Genomic DNA, 3,689 nt, shown 5'->3' on the forward strand with positions numbered 1-3,689 from the left:
CCCCAGATGGCTGGGCCGCTTGCAGTCCCTCACCTGCTTGGCTAGGCGGACGGCGTCAGCAGTGAGCTTAGAGCGCAGCTGGGAGTCGAGGTGGGCGGCTGGGGCGATTTCCACCACTTTCTGGTGCCGTCGCTGGATGGAACAGTCCCTCTCGTACAGGTGCACCACATTCCCATGCTGGTCACCTGCCAAGGAGGAGGAGAAACCAGGCCAAAGATGAAGCTGGGCCAAGGTGGAGGCTCCCTCCCCGTCTGGGACGGGACAAGCCAGCTGTGCTAAGCGGGCAGCCTCCCGACGTGCACACACGGGGACTGTCTGTATCGAGGAATTCCCTGCCACACGCCACAACCTCTTCTTTTCCTAAAAGCTTCGACTTAGTCACTCAAATGATTAAACTCATAAATTATCTGGCCAGTATATTTCTTTAGTCAGAAGACTTATTTAGCATAATTTATTTATTTACTTTTCTAGTCAATGACCATAATAAACATGTTACATTTCTTTTAATTAAATTGTTTCAGCAAAATTAATCTTCTTTTTATATAATCTATAATAAAATATTTATTTTTCCATCCATCTTTCTCAGATTACCGAAATCATCTCTCACTGCTACCCTCCAGACAAAGAGGGGGCACACATCTATTTTGTTCCATACCCAAAATCTGGACTTCGATGTGTCTTGGCTTCTCCACGAACTTCTCCACAAAGAGAGCACCATTGCCAAAAGCAGAAAGGGCCTCGGAGAACGCCCGGGTGTAGTTCTCTTCCAGCTCCTGCCCAGAAAAAAAGGGGATCCGGCTTGACACCCCATCCTCAACCCAGGCCCTCCTGTCCCCAGCTGGGGATGCCCCCCCAACAGGGGACAGGAAAGGAGCCTCCTCAAAGATTGCATTATTTTTGGCAACCAGGTGTCCCCTGGGCAATGGTGTTGTCACCGACAAATCCTCTCAACCTGGAGTCACCCTTCGATTAGCTTTGTGGGTGCTTCTGACACAAATATGGACGGCCTCCCCTGCCGTGACCTGCTTGGCCCAGTTTCTTCCCCGAGTTCAAGGCCCCACAAGCCGAGCCATGTGCCCTACCTCGTAGCTGCGCACAACCCTCATGCCCCGTCCTCCTCCGCCATAGGCAGCCTTGAAGATGATGGGGAAGCCGTACACCTGCGAGAACTCCTGCGCCTCGCTCAGAGAGGAGATGGGGGCGTCTGTCCCGGGGACCACAGGCACTCCTGAAGAGCAAAGAGGAGTCCCACTGAGCCCCACTCGGCAGCGCCTGGACTGTGTCCCGACGCCAGACTGGGAGCCCCGACTGGATATGTCTGGGGCGGAGGATTAAGGAACAGCTGTCCCCAAGGCCTCTGCCCAGGCCTGTCCCCTCCAGCCATCTCCCGGAACTGTCCCTCAGAAGGAGCAGAAGAGGTAAGGGAACATGGAGCTGATCTTGAGGAAGGTGTAAGAAAGGAACTGAGAATCACCTACAAGGTTGGTATCCTTAGTAAGGAAAGTTAGCAGAACTCCGAAAGCCTCTCCAAGTTCCTCCCTCTCCTCTCTTATATTAATTAAACCAAACCAAGGTGAGATTAGGAGGAGTTTCTTTCTCCAGACTGCCATCATCCGAGGCCCCCATAACCGCTCTCTCGTACCTTTCCAAGGTCAGCTCTACCGCGATTAGCTGGAGCACTGAAAGATCCCAACTCTCATCAGCAGTCCCAAAAAGCGATCGCCTCTAGCAAAAGCTTGAGACCTCAGAATGAAGAGGATCCTGAACAAGCCCTGCCCTGATCTGCCAAAAGGGGGACTCGTATGGTTCCTGTTCTCTGAATTTTATTGCCGGGGGTCCAGAGCACCTCAGCTCCAACAAGATGCTGAACTCCTACCGGAAGTCAGCAAACTCGGTGCAGGAAGGACAAGTTTCAAGGCTGCTGCCTCCCCGAGTCACCTGTCCTGCAGGCTAATCCTGCCCAGACCCCTTAAGCCAGTGGTTCTCAACCTTTTTAATGCCGCGACCCCAACCGGTCGTAAGTCGAGGACTAAACCGGTTGTAAGTTGAGGACTACCCAACCGATCGTAAGTTGAGGACTTTCCCTGCCCAGGAGCGCCGCGCATGCGTGGTTCCGCCCCCTGTGCCGGCCGAGGCGTAGCTGGCAAGCGGCAGAGACGGAGCAGGCCGACCACCAGCTGGCCCAGCCCAAGGGAGGTAAGGCACCCGCCGGAAAAGGGGAAAAAATGGTGGACAAAAAAAATGGCGGACAGCCTTGCTTGGCGACCCCCGTGAAATGGTCGATCGACCCCAAATGGGGTCCCGACCCACAGGTTGAGAACCACTGCCTTAAGCGTTCCTCATGCAGCTCTTTCCTCACCTCGGGAGACCTCCTCTCTGAACTTGCTCCAGTTTGTTACAGCGCTGTCCCTTATTGAACAACGATGTCTGGAACCCGGCTCCAGACTCCAAATGACCATAAGACAGTAGAAGTACAGTTGCATACCACCATTTGCACAAGAGCGACATGAATGAAAGGGAGATTAATAAACCATCATGGGTGAAAATGCTGTAGTCTTCGGCCAACGTGGATTAAAACAGAAACAGTTTGCAAGATGCCCAAATCAGCAAATATTAGCAGATGTCATCAAAGTTGTATTTTGAGTGCACAGGAGAGTTAGGTTAGAAGCCATTAAATGGCAGATGTGTGTGTGTGTGGGGGGGAAACGAAGTATTGACAGGGAGGGAAAGAGGCAGCAGCATGCTACCCTCTGTACAAGAGTACCATTCCCGGTGAAAGGAGGATGTTAGGAATAACTAGGTATGATCAAGGACAAGTTTATTCATTTCCTAAATCAACCTTATTTATTTCTAAAAAGCTATGCAGGAAATGTGATATAATGATGCTATAAGCAACTTAATAAAAGGTTTGCCAACTGGGATCTTTTCCTCAAAGAGAACAGCTCTTTGAACACATAATCTTCAGCTGCTAGGTTTACTACAGTTAATCCCTATTTAACTGTAGTAAACCAGCAGCTGAAGATTATGTGGGGAAAGGGGAAAGACTGTCCTGCAGGATGCAGTCACCAAGGTGAGTTACCAACAGGTAGCTAATAGCCACCAAAAATACGGTAGAAAGGTTGAAGAGGCTACCAGGAAAGGTGGGTAAGAAGGGGGACAGCTAGAAGATGGTAGGTGACCTGAGTAGCTAGACTCTAGAGCAGGGCTTTTCAACCGGTGGTACTTTGCCACCTGGCAGGTGGTATGCGACCGTCCTAGAGAAGTGGTAGCTGAGGGGGAGAGGAATGAGCTGAAGCGGTGGCAGCACTACAGAAGCCCGAGGGAGAGACAGCTGGAGCTGCAGAGCTGTCGGGGCTTGGCAGAGGCGCCAGGATCAGCGCCGGGCTCCAGCTGATTGGTGCTTCCGGGAGCTGGAGGTGCCCGGAAGAGAAAAGGAGGAGGAAAGGGGCATAGAGGAGAGGACATAAAAGGAGGTTTTGGCGGGAAAGGGCCCGCCCCACCCCCTGGGCACGTGAAGAGGAGACGGCGAGTACCCGGCATCCCTGCTGACCACTGAGAAAGGAAAAAGGCAGGAGAAGCGCTTCCCTTTCCCCCAGGACGCCAGCCAGGGGGCGGGGAAGAGACGGCGGGTGGGGGGCCTCGCTGGCTCCAGGGCTGCCCTGTGGCTCTAAGGCTGAGCGTGTTCCGGC

General features: G+C 52.8%; 1 protein-coding gene across 1 annotated transcript in view; it reads right to left on the reverse strand.

Moving 5' to 3' along the window:
• The window catches only part of LOC107290906 (pyruvate carboxylase, mitochondrial-like), a gene marked incomplete at its 3' end in the record, with an annotated part of 23,035 nt that overhangs the window by 7,157 nt on the left and 12,189 nt on the right, over positions 1–3,689 (reverse strand). The window contains exons 5-7 of the mRNA XM_015819846.1: positions 1,083–1,228; positions 656–773; positions 34–185 (exon numbers count right to left, since the gene is read on the reverse strand). Coding sequence (XP_015675332.1) covers positions 34–185; positions 656–773; positions 1,083–1,228 — 416 coding nt within the window. The remainder of the gene's footprint in view (positions 1–33; positions 186–655; positions 774–1,082; positions 1,229–3,689) is intronic.

This window comes from Protobothrops mucrosquamatus, unplaced genomic scaffold, assembly GCF_001527695.2.
Source record: "Protobothrops mucrosquamatus isolate PMUCROS unplaced genomic scaffold, P.Mucros_1.0 scaffold1001, whole genome shotgun sequence".
In the NCBI taxonomy this organism is placed as follows: domain Eukaryota; kingdom Metazoa; phylum Chordata; class Lepidosauria; order Squamata; family Viperidae; genus Protobothrops; species Protobothrops mucrosquamatus.